Source organism: Corvus kubaryi, unplaced genomic scaffold, assembly GCF_017639235.1.
Source record: "Corvus kubaryi isolate FWS band 111438036 unplaced genomic scaffold, C.kubaryi_AGA036_p1.0 37385, whole genome shotgun sequence".
Taxonomy (NCBI): Eukaryota; Metazoa; Chordata; class Aves; order Passeriformes; family Corvidae; genus Corvus; species Corvus kubaryi.
Genome location: NW_024581127.1, coordinates 7,471,369 through 7,490,501, shown reverse-complemented (window position 1 = coordinate 7,490,501; position 19,133 = coordinate 7,471,369). Strand labels below are relative to the sequence as shown.

The 19,133-nt window shown below is 45.5% G+C and overlaps 1 protein-coding gene across 3 annotated transcripts in view; it reads left to right on the top strand.

The window, feature by feature from the left end:
• The first annotated feature begins 6 nt into the window (after positions 1-6).
• TPD52 (tumor protein D52) overlaps positions 7-19,133 on the top strand; it is a 40,395-nt gene continuing 21,268 nt past the window's right edge. For all 3 annotated transcript variants that reach the window (XM_042036496.1, XM_042036495.1, XM_042036494.1), the window contains exon 1: positions 7-56. In XM_042036496.1, coding sequence (XP_041892430.1) covers positions 35-56 — 22 coding nt within the window. In that variant the 5' untranslated portion in view covers positions 7-34. The remainder of the gene's footprint in view (positions 57-19,133) is intronic.

Below are 19,133 nucleotides of genomic sequence, written 5' to 3'. Positions count from 1 at the left end.
CCGCGACGGGCACCGGGACGGGCGCGGGGCCGCCATGGAGCCCCCGAGGGACCAAGGTAGGGCGGGGGGTGGGCGCTGCCGCTGCGCCTCGGGCGGGTGGCGGTGCTGGCGTTGGCGCTGGTGCGGCGGGGACGGCGGTGGCTCTCGCAGCCCTTGGCTGCTCGGCCCGGACCTGCCCTGCCCAGCCCAGCCCAGCCCTGCCCTGCCCTGCCCTGACGGGCCGGGCAGCGCTGGGGGTCGGGGCGGTGCGGAAGAGGCTCGCCCCGGCCTGGGCAAGGCTGCGCCGGCCGTCGGCTCGGGAAAGGCGGAACCGGGGCCGGGCGGCGGAGCACGGGGCGGCTGCCGGGCCCCCCAGGCGCGGATGCACGGGCAGCGCATCCCGGCCTTCCCGCGGCGCTTCGTGGGCAGAATAAACTTTCTGCTTGCGCCCTGCGGTAAAAGTAAAGCTCTTCCATTTTACGAGTGTGCAACTTTTGATTGACCAGCGCTGTTCGCAGGGTTTGTTCCCTTTTAATTCTCTCCAGCCCAGGGTTGCCCCGCAGCTGGCAGCTCCGTTTGGGCAGCTGCCCCTCGGCCCCTGAGCGGCAGCAGGGCTGGCGCCTCTGTGGCGCTTCACTGGTGTGCATTTTGCCTGGGAAGACTGTTGTCCTACCTGCCATGGTTGCAACACTCTTCCTAAAACTTTATGGTTTATTGAAAACCAAAAACCTTGGGACTGCTTGCCAAAGAGAGCAGTTGGTGCTCTGATGAAAACTGACCCGAAGGCAGGCAAAGCACGTTCTCTTGCTGTATAACCTTATCCCACAGAGGTGTATTAGATTTATCTAACCCATTCATAGATCAGTTGGAGCCTTTTATATGGTGTGGTACTGAACTACACGCCAGCTGCTTTCCACTAGACGAAGTAGGGCAGGCTGGGGTCACTAAGTTACCTGCAGTAAGCTGGCAGGGCTGCTTGGTTAGCTCTGTGTCTGTGCCCTTGGGCTGATTTCATTCAGGGTTTTCCTGCTTGTCATGCTGGGGATGGCAGGAAGCATGCAGTTGTGGCGGCTGGAGTGTTGGAGGGGCTCGAGCTTCTGGGAATGTACCCCTGACTCTGCCACGGTCAAGCTCTGTGCTCTGCCAAGTGAGCTGGTCTGGGCACCAGCCTTGATTTGCTCCCAGTTACACACAGCCAAAACACACAGTTAAGTGTTTCGAGACTTGTATAGTATACTCGTACAATTAACAATGACTTCTGAGTTTCTCTGTACCTAGAGAAAAGGTCAAGGCATCTTTGCCTGACCAGAAGGTATAATCTGCTGAGGGACTGAACCTCCTCAGGGAGTTTCCTTCAACCATTTTGAAGACCTGTGTCTATTAAATAAAAAAAAAAAAACAAGCCAATCAACGACCAAAAAAAAGGAAAGAAAACAACCACCAAACCCTGTTTTTGGGTACTAACAAACAGTATTGTGCCAGAAAATAGCACAACTCTCAGTCCGATCAGAATTTTAATTCCAACTGCAGGAGCATTAAAACTGATGTCAATATTTGTCCCAAAGTTCTTGAGGCTTTTCTATAAAAAAGCAAAGGTCCTTATTGCAACTGCAGGGTCTTGAACAACTTCTGATGGAAAAGGAGGGTAAAATAACATGATCTTTTGAAAAACTGTAGTGACAGTCCTGACACTTACTAGAGGTTTGTTTTGTTATTTTACTCACTTCTGTTATAAATGACTTCCTACAAAGAGGGTATTGCACCTCGGGATGTTTATCAGAATAGTGTACCTAGTGTGATGTAAGGGACTGTTACAGAGCAAACATGGTGCAACACCTTCTTCCTCTGCCTTCTTTTTGGAGTGATTATGCTGTTTTCTGTTCATGCTGAGGGGGAGATCTGCAGGTACAATGGGAAAATCTAGAATAGTCAACATACTTGTGCCAGTTAATTAATGGCTTCTAATACCTTGCCAATTAGACTTCAAAGACCACTTTCCTTGGCAAACTGGAGTGCTTGCATTGGCAACTCTGCTCGATGATACAATATTATTACTCACTAAAGCCAATGTATGTGGTTAAAGTCCAGGCTGCCAGGTCCTGTCTCTGGGGCTGGCTTGGATTGCCTCTTTTAATCAGAAATTAAGTTGCTTAAAATTGCAAGTCAGAGGTTGCACATTCTGTTGTTACGATGACAGCTTTCTCAGACAGCAAAAGTTAGGAGGTAGGAAGAAAATCTGGATTATGGTTAAGACTGCAGCCAAACTGGACAAGGATAATGTTCCAGGTGTAGAATGTGCTGAAGTCTCTCCTCTCTCGAGCAGTCAGGTTTGGCAGCAGTCCTTAAAAAGTTGTTCCTAGCCTACCACTAGCAGGATCAGAACCACTGAGCAACTTTTCACTTGAAATGTCTTCGTTTTCAGCAAAGGGATATTTGGACTGGCTCTGTGGCTCCGTGTGATTCTCGGTGCACTCCAAAGGCTCGGAGCCTCTTGCTCTGTGATTACAGGTGCCAAAGCAGTAGTGTTGGCTCAAGCCAAATGGATATAATATTATCCTGAGATGAGGAGTCCCTTGTTCTGTTGCTTTGCTTTAACTTGTCATGAACAAAAATCTGATTCACTGTATGGACTTAGTTGCTGAATAGATTAATAACTGCAGTTGTGCTTTCACAAAGATGCTGCTGTCCCCTCTGCCTCCCTACTCCCCTCCCCCCTCCCCCCCAAAAAAAGTGAAACCACAACTACACCTGATTATGCTTGCAAAAAGAGTCTCTCTCTGGCTTGCCACTGTTACTGTTAGTGCTCATACAGTTTACCAGTGGAAGAATATGGATGAAGCTGCCCCTACAGTGGATTGTGCCAGTGAGCGGTCTCACGAACACATGCACCACAGCACAGTTATATAGTAATGATCCATCTCTGATGTTGTGTTCAGGGGTTCCTCTTATGCTTCAGCAACGCTTCACTTATGTAACCTGGTGTCTTTCAAAATCTTCAGGCTTTTGTGGTACTTAAAAGGAGTCCCAAAACACTACATGTGATTTCTTGAGAGACTATGTAAGCCTTTCTTTTCCTAGAGCCTTGACTTGCACTTTTGGGGCTGACAGAATGGACTTTAATGTTATTTTTTTGTGCAGAAAGAACTTGTTGCTGGCAGTAGCATAACATTTCCCCCATTGTCCCATTGGACAAAGCTGCACCTTTTCCTACTGCTTTATTTGTTTTCTTATCACTAGGTACTTGCAGTACTGTAGGTATGATTTTTTTTTTTCACTTAATGTGCAATTGTGAAATCAAACACTTGTAAGTAAATACAAGTGGACAGCTGTTGTGGGAACTGCAAAGGAAGAATGATTTCACTGAGCTGAGTGTCTGTAATGGTGACTTGAAGATGACAAAAATATCAGAAGACTTACACGAGTAGGTCCCTTGAACAGCAGCATGCCCTCATTTCTTTTGCATGAAAAACTGTATTGGGGGGGTTGAAATCTTGTTCTGACTCAGGCTGGGGGTCCTGACTTGATGGGGCGGCATAATGTGAGTTATTTGATGGTGTTGTTGTCCTCCTCTCTAAGCCAGTGCATGAATGAGGTATGGAAATGTGGGGGATCTGTGCGCTGTGTTGGAGGGATGCTGGAGCAGCTGATGCACAACTGTTGGGTGGGCAGCTGGAGGCTGGAGCAGTGTCAGCTGTTCTGCCTTCCTGCAGTGCGTGAGCATTGAAGGGTAACTTGAACTCTTCATTCTTGCTCACACCCACTTCAGTAGGATATGGAGGAGGGGGCCAGCCCAGTGGCCCAACTGTGGAAGGAATCTGTGGCTTGTGGTATGCATGGATGTTTATCCCTGTTCCCTACAATGAACACTGTCACAAGCAGGCAGTACAGTCTTTCACTCAGCCAGAGTAAGGTCTGCTCTCGGACATTTTGGCGCAGGGAAAGCTTAGCTAAGAATCTATGTTCTTTGATCCTCCAATGAGGCCAAGCTGTAACTGCTCGGGGCTTTTAAAATCCGACATGAAACTGATGCAATTCCTTTTTGTTCCAGTTTCCCATACTTAGAAGCAGCCCGTGGGTTCCTCTTTCTCCCACTGCAAATGCCCTCCAAAGCAATGGGAGGCCTTGGAGGCTCAGGCTGACGTTGCTGGCCTGAAATAAAGCACCGCACCTTGGCTTTGGTGTGAGACTGTGCTGGTGCAGGCTGAGCAAGCACCTTGCTCTGCTTGATCTGGGTGCTTTGTGGGTAAAGTGGGAACAGCTGGTTTTCATGGCTGACAGTTGGCTGCCATATGTTAACACCTCTCCTGGCCTGGGCACGAGTGCTATTGAGCTGCTGTGAGCTGTGCCTGGAGGCTGCAGAGCACAGCCCCTTCCATCTGCAGGGGCTGTCAGTAACCACATAGTGCACTACTCTGCCTTGGGAACGTTATCTCTATTCATTTTTATCTCATTCGTATCTCTATTCATGCTCCTGTCTATCTTGTATGTACATTTTTTCCCCTTGTCTTCTACAGCTGCTGAATACAGCAGCCTTTGACTAACAACCTCTGCTTTGTGAGCCAGCTGTTAGTATAGTCCCAGAAGGAGCTGGGTGATGAAGGAAGTGAGTGTTGGGGCTTCTGATGCTTTCTGCCATGCACTGACCCTGCTGGGTGAGGACATCCCAAAAGCTGCTTTGGCTGACCTGAGTGTTGTAAAGGCTGGGGAGGCTTTGTCCTCTTTCTTCACAACTATTTGCTTCTTTAACAGGAAGGTGTCCTGGCAGTTTTTATTGGCAGGGAGTCCCTCAGCTGGTACCGAGAAGTCTTGCAGGAGGATGAGGGACTAGAGTTTCTGTGTAAAATCAGGGAGTTGTTTGTGGATTGCTGATTCCTGAGGGTGCTGGACATTGCTGCAGGTAAGGGAGGTTATGTGCTGTATCTCTTCAAAAAGTGATGTTTCCATGGCAGCAGACACAGTGCAGGGAGTCTTCTTGAAAGCCAATGTTTTCTTGAGCAATTTTCAAAAGAAAATAACCCAAACTCCTCCCTTCTTAGTTTAATAGGAGAGAGCAGCAGTGTCATTTGCTGAGACCTGTGCAGCAGACACCTGGTGAGTGTGGGGTTTTTGTGCTTTTACGAGATGCTCACCTCCAGGTAGGAGGATGATGACCCTGCTGTTGCCTCCACTGGAGTCTTTGTAATATGGGCACTTCTGATTTGAGATTTGCTGTGTGGAGGAAGGGAGGTGTTTACCCTTGTTCTTTGGATATCCTGCAGTGAGTAAGCTGAAAAATGTCAAACAAAGGGTGACTAAAAGGGAAAGCAAGCATTAAGTGAGATTAAGTACTAAATTGAAATGCTCTTGTTCAGCCAACACTGTCACTTTGTGTCAGCTTCAATTTAAGTCTCCAGAGGGACAGCTTTCTCTCCTGTTAAATGTAGTGACTGTCTTCAAAATTGCTCATATTTGGGTGTGTTAGCCAGAGTGATTTGGAACCTTCACTCAAAAACCTTGTGTTAGAAGACAGGCTTTCTACTGAAAGCCTTCTCTTTTGAAAAGGGCTGCAGTAACAGACCAGCTACCCAGAACTTTCTAATCTGGATCTCTCCTGAAGGTTCGGTGTCACTCCTGCCATTTCTTCTTACTCATCTTCCTCCTCTTCCTCTGGTTAAAGGAGCAGAAGTGAAAGAATATGTAGCTGTGTGTTGGCTTTGGCCATTTGGCAGGATGATAACATGAGCCAGGCTAACTGGTCTGGAGCATCCTTGCTCTGCTATGAAAACACTTATTTCTGGCAGAGGTGTAGATGGCTGTATGGATTTTCTGCTAGTGCAAGTACAAGTGGTGGCAGTCAGCTGCATGAGTCTGCAGCCACTTGTCCGGGGGTGTGGTCGGGGGAGCAGCACAGCACTGTCTGCCAGCAAATGCTGGTGCGTGGAAAAATGCTCATTGTGCTGTTACTTGCTCCTGAGCAGAAAGGGGTGGATTGATGCTATCTAGAGGGAAAGCAGCAGTTCTTCTGTGGTGTGAATACTGTCACTGAAAGAGGCAGCTTTCCTGTTTTGCAAGCTGACTTCTCTATTCCAGAGTATGAGAGCAATAAGTGTCCTTGGATGCTGACTGACAGTGGAGTGGCCCAGCAGATGCTGCCTTGGCCAAGCCTGGAATGCTCCCTTTTCTCTAGAACTGAGGTCTATAGGAATGTGCTGTGCCACATGTGGTTTGGAGTGACAGGCTTCTGAACTGCCCCTCTCCTGCTGGTAGCCTCCCAGCAGAACAACAAATGTGTGCTGTGCTTGAAAACTTCATAGATAAAGAGGAAGCACACTTTGTGTGAGTACATGGAAAGAAAACCTGTTTATTGTGTAATTGAAACGTTAACAATCTAATTAAAGAATTAGTTTAGAAAGACTATTATGCAGATGAAGCTTTAGTAATAGTAAAGGTAACATACAAACTTAGTTTCTATACCTTTTTCTTGGTGTCTTACTCATCCTTCCCCTGGCTTCTGGGGCTGTTAGTATCATTTTGGTGGTGGCAGGGGTATTAGAGCAAGTTGTCATATTGTGACTCCTTTTCTGGGAGGCGTAGGATATTGGTGGTTTCTTCCTCACTGTGGGATCCACTGGAATCCTTCTGTTCTGTTTAGTTTTTACAGACCTTTCTTTCATTGCTTTGCAAGCTCCATGTTACATCCAAATCTATTATATAAAGTGCCTTTTATATATGTTAAATATTATTCCTTTGCTCTCTGTTATCTATGTTATAAGATAGTTTTGTCCAACTGCACATCTCCACTGGTGACTTTCTTACAGCTGTGGGATCTCCATTGTCAGCCCTGTGTACTTGTACCATGCCTGTATTCTCACACCCTGTGTCTCTGCTCTGAGATAGGCCAAGTAAAACAAAGCTGCAGGCAAATCAAGAAGGGTTGAGACAGAGCAAGCCTGACAAGTCTCTAGTCCTGGGGCCTTGCAAGCTCGGCTCAAAGCTTATGTCCTGTCACTGGCAATGGCAGTGTTGTACTGTGGAGTAACAAAGAGGCTGGGGAGCACCTGCAGCTTGCTTGGGGTGGTGGGTGAGGCAAGCAGAGGCAGAACAGCAGGTATTTTTCCTGTTTTGCTTTCCCTTGTCTAGCAGCTAGAGGGAAGTGGCGCTTCATCAGAACCCCCTAACCCTTGGATAGAGATGAAAAGATGTGCCAAGGGAGGCGACCTGGGCTGGAGTTGGTGTTTTCAGACAGGTGCTCCTCCTGTGCTTTGCTAGGATTAGAGCCCATGCTTGGCAGTGATGTTGGTTCATGAGAAAAACCTGAAAAAGGTTGAAAACAAAGCTGTGTAAGTAATGTTTCTTAACTGCTCTTTAGGCTGGCAAAGCTGTGTAGCATTGGGAATGTTGCTTGTGTCTGTTTGGTGTTGTTTACTTTTTGCCTAAAGTACTCTAATTAAACTATTAGCAGGGGTCCCAAGATGAGCAAGAAGTGATCCTACTTATCTCTCTGTTTTTTCTCTGCCTAAATGTGTATCACATCATGACATTAGAAAGTCTTGGTTAATTTGATCAGGATAGCAGAATTTGAAAGAAACTCCCCTTCTGCTTCCACTCGAGTCATCTCTGATGTTCATTGCAGTGTTCTACAGCAATCCAGTCCCTGGGAATAACATACAGTATTGGACATTTGCAGCTGCTGCCAGGACGGGCTGCCTTTGAAGAAGGCAATGTCACTGAACTTGCATCTTCTGATACCTTGTAGTCTCTGCAGAGTGTATCAGAGTCCTGATGTGTCCCTTGCTTTTCCTCACACAGGTTCCTGGGAATGGAACTGTGCAAGGACTTGCCTATAAGCAACTTTAAAGAAGCTGTCCTTTAAGTGGGAACCAGTACTTCCTACTCAAAAGAAGGGTCAGGGTTATGAAATGGGCACAGCTTACACTGGCTGGAGTGCACCTTTCTAGTGTCTGTATTGTTCTGCAGAAGAGAAGTCCCTTCAGCACATCTCAAAAGTGTTTTGCCTACATCTGAGGAGTCTTGAGAAGCAGGCTGAAGGCAGAGCAGAAAGCCCCCAGATCAGTCACTGTTTTTGACTTGCTGACTGCTCGGTGTGCTTTGATGACTGCTGGCAGAGGTTAGTTCTGTGCCTGCACACAGACAGGCCTCGGTGTGCGTGAGCGGATCACACGCCGCTGTGCAGGCTGTTTCCATAGCACCAAAAAAATCTGCGCCAGGCAGTCCCTGAAGAGGTTTTGCTGAGCAGCTGACGTGCATTCAGGGATGAGGAGCATCAGAAGTAGTACCAGACTAGGCATGGGGTAGGAATGGAGCCTGCTTTAAATATTGACTTTCCTGTTGCCAGATGTCACAGTCTTGGCAGAAGGAAAACAGGCTGTTTTACTGCAGTGTGCTTTGCTTGGAGCTATGAGCTCTGAAAAGCACCATTCATGCTCTGTTTCATCTCCTCAACAAGCTATTTGCAGTGTTGTGCTCCAAAACTGTTTTTTTAACAGGGAGTTTGTTCTTGAGCAAAAGGAAAGACCTGAAATGACTTCTGGTCTTTCTCTTAAGACTTCTCTGGTGCCTGTGTGGGAGTTATGTTTTACCTTCTTGTGCTCTGAGTTGTGACAAGCCTTTGTGTCTGCTGCCTGGGCAGACTCTTCAGGCGCTCTGCAGCTCTGGTATCCCAAGTATGTCTGTACGGGCCCTCAAGAAAGGGGTGGGTCCACCTGCTGTGTTCAGAGCATTGCCATGTGGCCTGTCACCACCTCTGCAGACACTTGAAGGAACAGGGAACAGAACCTCCTACAGAGGACCCCAAAGAGAACTGTCTGGAGAAGGCCACAACCCCAGCTTGCCATTGTCTGAAATGGTGTTGTGCTGCTGCTTGCCAAGCAGGTGTTCATCCCTGATCTTCTTGTTGAGCAAGAGTGAGCACATTGTGGGTCTGGCTCCCTACTTCTTCCAGGTCTCAGGCCATAGTTGGATCCCTGCACACTATCTTTTCACACCAGCTCCTGGTCCAGGCTGTGTGGGGACCTCAGCCCCAAGCTTGGGCTGGGGGGATGTATCCCAAAACCAGATTAGGATGTGTTGGGGGGATCCTGTGTGTCATAGAAGTTGTTTATGTAGTTTAACTGCCAAAAGCTCTACTGCACTTCTAGCTGACTGCTACTGTCATATGATTTAAGTGCAGTGATTTGGAAGGAGGGGAAGACTCTGAAATATTACTGTTATTTTCTCCAATAAAGCAGTCCTTAACTGCAGTAAAGGTGTATTTTAGACACCCACTCTAAATCTCCTTGTCTGAAAATTCTGATGAAGGAATAAACAGTCACTGCTACCATTTAAATAACTGTTTATAGCAATCAGTCTTAAATACTAGCCTTCCCTAAAATACATTTGAATTTCTTAGTGCACTTCTAGTAAATGGTGAGGTACAACAGAGACACCTGTCTGTACTTTGTCAACTGCTACTTGAGCTTTGTACATCGATCTCATTAACACTTTATGTAGCAGAACTAGTGTGAACACTAAGCAGGTAGTAGTACACTTCTTTGGAAAAGTAAAATTCAGTGGCTGAATGTCTCTTTTTGAATATAGCCTTGGTTTTTAGATGCAAACAAATCTTGCTTTCCTGTCCTTCAGGTTAATCTTTAAATACTCAGTCAACTTAGTTGTTTTTGGTTTTCTGGAGGAATCTCTAAATATTGTAGGGGGAAGAATTCGGTTTTGGACTGTGGTGTCTCCAACAGTTGACTTTTTCTAAAGAAATCAGTCTACTGCAAGTGCATTCTTGATTACTCAGTTCCAGCAATCGGTGCTGCTGTTCAATATAAACTTGTTTAACTATGTTTAATATCAAAGGAGGAAAAAGCCAGCAGCTCACCAGGCACCTAACAAGTACCAGAGAGCTGCTGCATGTACTGCAGGTGTGCAGGGCTGCATGTATTGTATGTTGGTGCAGGGCTGCACCAACTGCCCACTGATTGGGTTGGTTGGACAATACAGAGCACTTCTGTAAAGACGCAGGAGTTGCATGGTTTTTATGGTGTATGTATGGGGGTACTTGTTCATGTTCAAATGTGGTTTTGAGGACTTGGTTTTAACAGTCCAGCAATCCTACAGGAAAGGTGGCTGGTGCTCTCAGAGCACAGCTGCAATGGTAGGTGAGCCTTCTGCACCCCTTCTAATACACCCCTCTTGGTGCATTGCTTAAAACACCAACTTCTGAGCTGCAAGTTGTTCACACTCTTAAGTGTGTAATTTGTTCCCATAAATTATTCTGGGTTAAGGCAACCTGCAGTGTCAGTACAGGCTGGGGGAATGAAGGGATTGAGAGCAGCCCTGTAGAGAAGGACTTAGACTGGTGCTGGTGGATGAAAAGCTGGACATGGGTCAACAGTGCGCACTTGCAGCCCAGAAAAGCGGTAACACATCCTGGTCCTCATCAAAAGCAATAGTGGCCAACAGGTCAGGGATCTTCTTGGATCTCATGGGATCCCACCTGGAGTATTGTGTCCCGTTCTGTGGTCCCTAGAACAGGAAAAACTTGGGCCTGTTGAAGCAGGTTCAAAGGAGAGCCTTGAAAATCATTGGAGGGATGGAACACCTATTGTATGAGGAAAGGCTGAGAGAGATGAGGTTGTTCAGCCTGGAGAAAAGAAGGTTTCAGGGAAATCTTATTGCAGCCTTTCAGTAGTTAAAGGGGGCTTATAAAAAGATGGGGACAGACTTTTTAGCAGGGCCTGTTGTGATAGGATAAGGGGTAATGGTTTTAAGCTGGACGAGGGTAGATTCAGACTAGATATAGAGAAATTTTTTACATTGAGGGTGGTGAAACACTGGAACAGGTTGCCCAGAGAGGTGGTGGGTGCCTGATTCCTCAAAATATTGGAGGTTTTAGGTGGTCCACTGGACATTTGGAAAGTCCAATGGAAGCAATGGACAGGGCTCCGAGCAGCCTGATCTAGTTGAAGATATCCCTAGCAGGGGAACTGGAACGAGATGACCTTTAAAGCTCCCTTCCAACCCCAACCATTCTATGGTAAAACACAGATACTGACCAAATCTTTAACTGGGAAAGTTTACACCACCCTTAAAGGGTATTTGGGGCACCCTGCTTTGCTATCTTTGAGTGTGAATTGTAGATGAACACGAGTACTATGGTTCATGAGCAGGGAGAATTAGTTTCTGCATATTTCTGAATGGTACCAAGTCAAACCTGTTGGAGTTGATGCTTTGAAGCTGAGTGGTTTCGATTGGCTTCTGTGCCTGTCACTGTGCAGATTTTTTGGCATGAAAGATTTTTTGAGATTGTATAAGAAGGAAAACAACTTGAGTGTCAATGGAGTCAGCAGAGCAACCTGCTGAGTACTTCCTGCTGTGGTGAGGAAGTGTTTTTGGGATAAATGGCAAAAGGGAGAGCCTTACTGGAGTGAATGGACAGTCTTCTTATTCTGTTTTAGCACACTGATGTGTGAAGTCTTTAATATGCTTCTGTTTCTTATTTACAATTCAAGAGCAAAACTTCACCTTGGTGAATCCCAGAAGTGTACTTCACTCCCATCCCCAATGAAGAGTATTTTCCTATTCAAAAGCATCTTTTGAGAAAGCGAGAATACGAGAAGAGGGATACAAAAGTCAAAGCAAGACCTCTGTGTGTTGTTGAGAGGAGCTGAGAAAACTTTTAAATATTTTTAGGAGGGAAAACTGATAAATTAAGGATAGAGCTAGTGTCAAATAAAGTAACTTCTCTAGTTTTCCTGCTCCGAGGTTATGTTACTGGAGAAGCCTTGTTTGCCCTTCATGCAAGGTGGTGCCAGCAGCATTTCTGAGGGATGTGATGGCTTCTTAGTAATAATGCTGTATCACAGCTCCCTGCTACAGGACACACTTGTGGATTGACAACTGAGGACTAGCAGTACGCAAGGCAGTGTTTCGACTTTCACCTCTTCAACATCCTGATACAGTTTTTACCAGAATGAAAAACTGTGGGTTGCATTATTCATAGCTCTTGAAGCTCTGAGTTATTCTGAATGGTTTTTTTGTGCTGATGGCCGAGCTGTAGTGTGCCAAACCTGATGTAACAATAACCTACTGGGCACCAGCTAGAGCAGTCCTTAACCATAAAGTTTGAAAAGTTTACCAGACTAATCTGTTAAACAGAACGGATCCATTAAACTAGAGCATGACCAGTACTCAGAATGGCTATGAATATATGTATTTTTTTGCTTGACATTTACAGTGGTGAAACAGGCTGTGTGGTGGATTGGCTTGTGCAATAGGGAGTGATGCTAAACTTAGACTTCACTTAGCAGTGTAAAGCTTTATTCTTGCAGTTCGCACTGATGTTCTGTTCCGGGTCAAACACTGGGAGGAGGCAACTTGTGGAACAGTGCAGTTCTGGAGCAGCTACTCTCTAAAATCAGTGGAGGCGTGCTTTCTTTACCAAAAATTACCCAACCACAAGCCCCAACATAAAAAAACCACAAACTACCAAAACCACATAAAACTAAAAAACACCGCTCCCCTCCCCCTCCTCTCTTTTGGAGCTGAACCTCAAAATACCTCAAAATTTGGTCCTTCACACCTGCACTTCTTTCTTCCCGCTGTAGTTTCCATCATGTCATCTGCACCAGAATCAGGAAAAATGCCTGCCTTTGTGTTCATTAGATAGGTCTTTCCAGTTTTGTTCACTATCATATATTTCAGTAAAATGAGTGGTTAAATTCATTTGACTTACTTTGTTGCAAAATATAAATGAGGAACCTGGATGCTTATCCAAGCATGCTGATATTTAGGAAAACTTCCCTTTTTGTAGAATGGACTGGGACACAACTAGATTGTGCATAAATATATTAATATTGCTTGGAGATCTTGAGAGATTAGTACTTTTGTGATCTGAACCTGCGTAGGTTGTTAAAAAAGGAAATACAGGTTGCCTGTAATGTCACCCAGCAGCAAAAAGTGGCATCTCTGTCCAAAGTCTGATCTGATGGAAGTGGGTATGCTCAAGTTTTCTAGGACCTGGAAGTCCTTTAAAGCTTTATATCGTTTTGTGGAATCATCACTGGACAAGCTTTCTTGACCCTTTTCTTTGCCACCTTCAGCTTTTGGAGTGATCAGTGTTTTATGATTGTCTGTTGATTTATGTGACAGCAGTATCTCTCTAGACTAACAGTTTCATTTAATTTGCTGTCCTAGTGTGACTTGGAGTAGGGGCAAATGTCTCTTAACAGGATTTACTCAGCTCAAGCAGCATTAAAAGTCAGTCAAGGACATATCAATCGGATAAAATCTCGGAGTACTTATTAATATAATGGCAACTTCAGTGGTCATAATATTCTAAAGGTAGGTGCATTATCTGCATTATATTAGGAAAAAAAGCTGGTCATTGCAGTGGGTTTGTTAATGAATTGCTGCTGGTTGCTGCATGCACAGTTGCAGGATTCTCCCTCATCTCTTAAATGAGATTAACAGCAGTGCAGAAGTGTTCAAGCTGACGTCCTGAGTTTGTCCAATTTGCAGCCCTGGCAGGATGTGTCCAAGATCCTTTAAGTAGTGATAGCTATTGCTCTGAATCAGTTTGGAAGCACTGTAGGAATTGGTGCTGCCCAGCTGGATATGGAATTTAGCAGTATGGGCAAGCAGCAGCCACACTCCATCTGGAACAGGACGCTTCAAGCACCACACAGTTGAGTGGGTGACTGGTAAAGTGCTGGACTATAAAGGAGTAGGTAATGTATCTCGTTTGATGCTGCAGGGAAAACAAAACAACTTATTCTGGGTTTTCAAGTGAGAGATTCCCAGTAATAGTGAACTGCTGCACAGGTACTTCATACCAGCAATCTGGTGGTGTGCCATTAACACTCCTTTGTTAGGTCTTACTTTCTTAAGTTTGGGAGGGCACACTGAAATGCTGCAGTGTGAGAAATGTAGATGAATAATCAGGGCTTGTCTTCATTTTGGGCTTAGCTGCTTGGAAAAGCTGTAACGGGCTTGGTGTCTACTGCCAGCTTTTAGGTACCTTGTGGTTGGCCTGGTTCTCTGAAGGGTTTGTAGCAAAACCCATTACTGGTTTAAAGGTGTAAATTGACTGGTTGAAGAAGGGGGATCAGGAGCAGGTTCTTATGACCTGAGACATTTCTGGGGCATATATGTCTGTGTATTTACCATACTAGTGCACTGCTGCTGCTGACTAGGCAGAGTTTTACAGTTTCACAGATACTTCACAGTATGCTCTCAGATAAGCCAAGAGCAAAAATGTTAATAGGATTTCTATACAGCTTGCTACTTGCAGTTGGCCGTGTTTGAGGAATTGTACTTAAAGTTTTATGCAATTACACTTGTTTGACAGCAGAAGTCAAAATCGTAAACTTACTTAGTCAAGTCCTAAGAAGGGAAAAAAACTGGTGGTTTGCCATTATTGCTAAGCAAACAGCTGATCTTTATCATGGATAGCTGAATAAGGTGCCAGGCTACAGCAGGAGTGCACCTTAACCATACAACCAGTAACCTGTGTGTGGTAAAATTAGCAGTGCTTCTAAAAAATGTCACTCCTCTTGGTGTTGTGTGCATCCTTTGTGGAAGCCCACCTGGAGATTACTGTCCTCTGACTATTTGTGAGGAAATTTGTGTGGTTATGCTAAAAATTACTGTGCCCTGAGTGCAGAAGTGACTCGCCCAGTGCTACTGAAGGGCAAGCTGACATCTGTAGATGAACTGACATGTGTTTGGAAGCTTTTGTGTCAGCATTCCTCTGGACTGAGGAGCTTTGCTAGGGGAACCTGAGAGCATGCTCTAGAGAGAGTTGCTGGAGGAGTAAAGGAAACTGCACTGGAATGGATGAAAAATAAATTGAGGAGTTGGAGAAGGGAATTCAATGACTTAACTTGAGCCTAGTTTTCTTGGGCTCATGCAATTGATAAAGGGTAAAAGGAGGACAGGTTCCTGCTGAAAGGCAGCTTTAGCTCAGTGACACTGGTAGCTTATTTGTCTACTTCAGCTTTTTCTTTCTGTACAAGAGTGAACTCTTCCTACTGCAGAGGCACTTCCCTCCTGAAGAAGGGGTGTCGGGGGAAGTAGATGGCTTTTGTACTTGCCAAGAGCTGCTTCTGTGTCTAGAGTCACATGTCAAGCCCAAAAAGTTGCTTGCTTATTCACTTAGTGAGCAAAGTGTAAGTCTGTCCCTTTTATGAAAATACAGGAGACTTTTTCCCCCTCCCAGAATCTGTCCCAACTGGTCAGCTACCTTTTTCCTGTAGTCTCTTACCAGAAACCAAGGTAGTCTCTACTGCTGCAAAGGCTTCTGCTTTGCTTGTCAGCTGTCATAATACTCCTGTACACTGGGGAGATGTGTGGAAGTGAAAAGTCTCCCGTGAAGTCTCTGTCCATACCTCAGTTTAGAAAGTGTGGGAGAAAACTGAACTTTATTTTTTGTCAGCAGGTAGATACTTACAAATCTGCTTCACAAGATGAAGGACAGGCCACAGACCTTCCCTAAGACAGGGTGCCAGGACCTCTTGTGTTCCTGAAGAAGAGAGGTCCCTGGAAGATCCTTGGAGAATCTGGGGGAGCTGCCTGTGACTTATTACAGCCATTGTGTTAATCACAGAATGGTTGAGGTGGGAAGGACCTCTGGAGGTTCAACCCCTGTTAGGGCAGGGCCACCTGGAGCTGGTTGCCCAGGACCATATCACAGAACGGTTTGAGTTGGAAGGGACCTTAGAGCTCATCCAGTTCCAACCCCCCAGGCATGGGCAGGGATGCCACCTGCTAACTAGATCAGGTTGCTCAGGGCCCATCCAAGCTGGCCTCAAACACTTCCAGGGATGGGGCATCTACCACTTCACCTGTGGTCACCTGTTCCAGTGCCTCACCACCCTCTGAGAAAAGAATTTCTTACTAATGTCTAATGTAAATTTCTCCTCTTTTAGTTTGAAACTGTTCCCCCTTGTCCTGTCACTATCTACCTGTGTAGAAAGTTGTTCTTCCTCTTTTTCAAGTCCCCTTTAGGTACTGAAAAGCCGCAGTGAGGCCTCCCTGGAGTCTTCTTCAGGCTGAACAACCCCAATTTTCTCAGCCTGCCTTTGTAGGATGTCTCATTGAGAGATCGTCTTTGTGGCCGTTCTCTGGACCGGCTCTAGCAGGTCAATGTCCTTCTTTGCTGAGAACTCCAGAGCTGGATGCAGTGCTTTAGGTGGTGTCTCACAAGGGCAGTGTAAGGGTGGAGAATCACCTCCTTTGACCTGCTGACCACTCAGCTGTCAGTGCAGCCCAGGGTGCATTTGGCCTTCTGGGCTATAAGCACACACTGGTGGCTCATGTCCAGCTTTTTATCCACCCAAGTCCTCCTCTGCAGGGCTGCTCTCAAGGACCTCTCCCAGCCTGTACTTGTATCTGGGACTGCCCTGACCTGGGTGCAGCACCTTGCACTTGGACCTGTTGAACTTGATGAGGTTCTCATGGGCCCACTTCTTGAATTTGCCCAGGTCTTCTGGATGGCATCCTGTCCTTCTGATGTGTCACCTGCACAGCTCAGCTTTGTGTCATCTACAAACTTGCTGAAGGTGCAGTTGATGCCACTCTGTGTCATTGATAAAGATATTAAAGATGACTGGTCCTTGATATCCGTGTCTGTGGACCACGTCCAGATAGCTTTTGAATATCTTCAAGGATGGATTTTGTGAAGTACTTACCCTAAACCCGTGTTGCTTGCATCAAATTGTGTGCTGCTTGGTTGCTTCTGTACTTCTGCCCTTTATAGTAAATGATGGAATTTCTGTGCCACGCCAAATGCAGGCATGAACTTGGTAATTACATGGTGGGAGCTGCTGTGTACCACAAACACTGAAGATTTTGTCGGTATTATTAAGGTACTGCTAAGACTACAGATGGTGCTTTTTTGGATGATTCTTTTTTAGATCTCACAATATGTGATTCAGCTTAATGCATAATCAAATTTGCTTTGTTCTTAAAACCTCAGTGTCGATTTCGTGTTGCGACCTGGTACCTGGCAGACTCTTCTGGAGCTGCTTTTCAGAAATGGAGGCTCTGGGATTCTGTGTTAAAAGAGGGAGGTTTGCTTTAAGAGTGCAGAAAAACAGACTTGTCCTACGAGGGAGGCAGGGAGTCACTCCAATCGGAGTCACTCAAGTAAAACTTAGTTAGATTGTGAGGTTACATATTAAAACCTTGCTTGAAACAATACCATTTCTGCACTGCAGTCTTTTCTTCCTAATCTTTTCCAACTAACATCTAGCTGCAGCTCAGCACTGTTTCTTCACATTTTTGACAGGGTCAGTCTCTTGCCTGAAGGATTGGAGTCTATAGAGAATGCAGCATAACTGGGATAAGTGGCTGAAGTAAAATAACTAAATCTAAATAACTAAATCTAAAATAACTAAATAACTAAAATCTACCTGGCGATGCTTTGACTCTGTTAATCTCACTTGGAAGTGCCCCTCTGTGTTTGTAGGGTTTGATCTGACTTTTCCAAAGTCAATGCAAACTCTGATCACTGGTTCTGGGGTGCTACTCTGTCCTTTGGCCTGGACCCTTTCCATAAGTCAGAAAGCTTTTTACCTGTTACTGCTGGAGCTGGGAAACGTGACTGCTTAGAACACTGTTTGAGACACACAACTTTGTCATAAATCAGGGATTTCTGCCTAATTTTCTAAGTGCTGAAACATTTATAAGGTAGTAGAGAATGTGTGCAAATATAGAGAATTTTGTCTGATATGAACGGGTTAAGTATTTTACTGTAGTATCAGCTTGTCTAGTGGCAGAATATGCTGGAGTGTGGATCTACTCCCTCACAAGAGCTCAGGAAATTAGTCTGAGTTTATAATTGGATTGAGAGAAGAGAACTGCTGCTTTCGCCAAGACATGCGTCAGCTGTCTGAAATACTGTGGGCTGAGACTTTGGTTTAAGAGAAGAGCAATACTGGCAGCCTGTGATCCTCACCTGTAACATTTGAAAGTGTTTGTGTTGCAGGGAGGTATGTCTTGGCAGAATACTGATCATTCTAAGAGGTGGTGGTTGTTGGTGGTGGTTTTTTCTTTGGGTTTTTTGTTTGTTTGTTTTAATAAGAGTAAGTGAAGGCAGCACTTAGGCTAAAGAAAATTCTGGAGAAGATATTTCTGTACAAAAAACCTTACTGAATGATGTAGTTGTATAAGCAGAGCTTGTCCAGAGAAAGCATGCGGGGGAGGCTGAAGTACTGAGATTAATATTGTGGTGTTGAGTTGTACCCTGCTAGAAGACAGCAGATACTTAACCCCTTCAGCAACATTCTGCTGACCATTGCTAACGGGGCTGCAGAAGCCTATAGCGGTGCTGTTCAGGAATTGCTGTAGCTGTGCAGCTCCGTTCTTATCATGCACAAATCTCAGGGGACTGAAAGAAGTGTCTGCTGTTAAAGGAAGGGGAGAGAGCACAGTGTGGGAATTAATATACAAATTTCAGGCTTGTTTAGTCTTCGGGCTTCTGTCTTATTGCTTCACAATATCTTTTTCTCTTAATGCAGTTTTAAGGCCTCAGATCAGGTGCTGAAAGGCTTTACTTGTCTGTAAACTGGCAAGATTTTGAAGATCAACTTGATGCTACAGAATCTAGATTGGCTTAAGATGCTTAAGTAGCTTTATGGCTCTTAAAATGGCTTATGCCGTATAAAACTCTGTTGGAGTGGGGAGAGGAGCCTGACTGTTGCTGCCTGATTGGGATCTACCTGGGAAAGATGGGGGTGGTGGAAGACTGCCTGGCTGGAAGTCTTTGCCCCAGACACACTCTCTGGCAGGCCTCTTGTCAATCTTGCCTCTTAGCAGACTGAAGAAGATGAAATTCAAACCAAGTATAGGCTGAGAAGGCAGTTGAATCTTAACAGGCAACCCTGAAATAAGAGACTGAATCTTTTTTGCTGTGCCCCCCAAAGAGCAAGTGCTTCTTGCACCTCTTTCCCCTCTTTGTCAACAAAGTCTTCCCCTCATTTTCCCCCATTTTCTTTTGCTTGCTTAAGTGCTGGAGTCGTGATAGCCTTGCCAAAAGTATGAGCTGTGATGCACAAGTTTGGCAGCTCTGGGTATAATCAAGACACAAACACGGGGTATTCAATGTGGTGAAGGTGCCTATGTAACAGCAGAACTCAGAGTAGATGTTGTGGATTGGTTATTTTGATAGC